Consider the following 2,500-nt stretch of genomic DNA (forward strand, 5'->3'; position numbering starts at 1 on the left):
GTATCAGGATATTCGTTTATTTTTAGACCACCACAGAGTCAAGCTAAGCCCCTCCCCTTCAGACCGAGCCCCAACTATCCATTCACCACCACCAGAGTCAAGCTAAGCCCCTCCCCTTCAGACCGAGCCCAACTATCCATTCACCACCACCAGGGTCAAAGTAAGCCCCTCCCCTTCAGACCGAACCCAACTATCCATTCACCACCACCAGGGTCAAAGTAAGCCCCTCCCCTTCAGACCGACCCCATCTATCCATTCACCACCACCAGGGTCAAAGTAAGCCCCTCCCCTTCAGACTGACCCCAACTATCCATTCACCACCACCAGGGTCAAAGTAAGCCCCTCCCCTTCAGACCGACCCCAACTATCCATTCACAACCACCAGGGGGATCGGTTCTCCCCTCCCGAATGATACTCCTACACAACGGGGCCTAATCGCCAAAACTCCATTACATTCATTTGTGTATTCTGGAAATAAATATGTATTCTTCATCAACACCGTCTCTCCACATCGAAATGGAATCGTTATCGAAATCTCAATATGGAATAGTGCTATCTATCTAAATTGAAGTAAGCACAATATTTGTAAGAGGTCAAATATGTGAAGTATTATGTATCGTGGAGCTACAGAGATTATTCTACAGACGTCCTAAATGATGCTTGTTTGGTTCAGATCTTCTTTATAACTAAACCACACCATGATCACTTTGATACGTTTTACAACAATAATGATAATTAGAAAGATAATGTATTTTAATATCGTGATTGCAATATCACTCAGAATAATTGCAGTTATTCATCCCACTAATGTCTGACAGTATGTCCTCTTGATGTGTCCTCACCTTCCTGGGTGGGATGGCTTCGTGGTAGCTGGGCAGGACCTTCAGAACCACAGACCCACTGGTGGCCTGGAGCTCCTCCTGCAGAACCCTGGCATCCTGACCCACCTCCCGCCCGTTCACCTGCACACACAGCGGATAACACGTCAGTAACTGTAAGCAGGCACCTGTAGGGGAACGGGATAGGTGACCACATCGGGAAAATAATATACTGTATGTGCAATACATTATAATTTAAAAGAGCTGGAGCAGTGCAGTTTTTAAAGAGGTAGCATTGTGCAGAAATGTGCAGAAAACATAGAGAAAGTTGTCCAAGTTTCAGATGAGAGTAGTGTGTTGAAGTAATGCATCAATAACAACAAGATAAAGGTAACCAAGGAGTTCACAAAAATAACCATACCATGGGCCCGAAACATTAAAACAGAGGACCCAGGACAGAGCCCTGAGGTACGCCACTGCTAACGTTTCATTAAAATGTATCCTACAGATAAATTAGTGGTTTGGATCTACTCATTTTCCGTAGGAAGAAAGTCAATGGGTCCTTTTTCCCCAAAAATCTAACCGCTCATTGGCTTAAGTTGGGGGACAGTTAGTTATTAAAGGGAGATCAAAACTTCAGTCAAGTCAAAAACAACTGGGATTCAAATTACTCTCAACACAACAAAGCAGTCCACAGATATAACAATACTGTGATCCAAACATATTAAAATAGAGGACCAAGAACTGAGCCTTGGGGTACACCGCTACTAACTTGTTGAGAGACGCTTAACAATTCTTGAGGGATCTCAACTTCAGTCAAGTCAAGGAACCATGGGATTCAAGCTACTTCCAGCACCTTGAATCAAAAGGATGTCATACCAAGCTAGCAGTCTACCTTACCTCGTTGAGGAAGGGGAACATGATGAGTAGCCTATCAGTTCACAAATATAACAACACTGTGAGCCAAAGATATTAAAATAGAGGACCCAGGACAGAGCCCTGAGGTACTCCACTGCTAACGTTTCATTTAAATTTAGCATACAGATAAATGAGCGGTATGGATCTACTCATTTTCCGAATGAAGAGACAGTTAGCTAGTATAGAGAGATCAAAACTTCAGTCAAGTCAAGGAACAACTGGGATTCAAGGTACTACAAATACAACAATACCATGAGCCAAAGACATTCAAATAGAGGACCAAGAACTGAGCCTGTGGGGGAACCCACTACTAACTTGTTAACCTGTTCCACCCTGAGCCTATTTTTCAGGTCTCAGGCTCGAAAATGACATTCCCAGAACAAATGACCATATCTTCTAAAGGGTTAAATTAATAATCTTTTTTCTCAGAGTAATGATAAACCTGTGAGTTGGATGTAGAAGAGTCAGAATCAATATAGATGTTTTTTATTTTAAAGAAAATTCAGATTGAACTTGGTAAAAAACTGTAAATTATAGTGTCCGTCCAAAAGTTATTTTTTACTTATAGTGAAAACTACCCTTGGATGATGGGTTAGTAGACTACAAGCTTTAGGAATCCAAAGTACAACAGATAATAAGTACCCTGAATCAAGATTGATGCAAAACAAGTGATATTTGACCTTTTTAGAGAGATTTAGCACAAAAAAACACTTCTGGAGTCATTTGGGTGGATTTTCCATATCTCTGGCCCCCCTTGGTCGTTT

At 42.0% G+C, this 2,500-nt stretch overlaps 1 protein-coding gene across 1 annotated transcript in view; it reads right to left on the reverse strand.

The window, feature by feature from the left end:
• Positions 1–2,500, reverse strand: part of LOC307014325 (MAGUK p55 subfamily member 2-like) — a 16,350-nt gene that overhangs the window by 7,740 nt on the left and 6,110 nt on the right. The window contains exon 7 of the mRNA XM_079642199.1: positions 778–962. Coding sequence (XP_079498325.1) covers positions 778–962 — 185 coding nt within the window. The remainder of the gene's footprint in view (positions 1–777; positions 963–2,500) is intronic.

Source organism: Notothenia rossii (assembly GCF_949606895.1).
Source record: "Notothenia rossii genome assembly, chromosome: 8".
Lineage (NCBI taxonomy): Eukaryota > Metazoa > Chordata > Actinopteri > Perciformes > Nototheniidae > Notothenia > Notothenia rossii.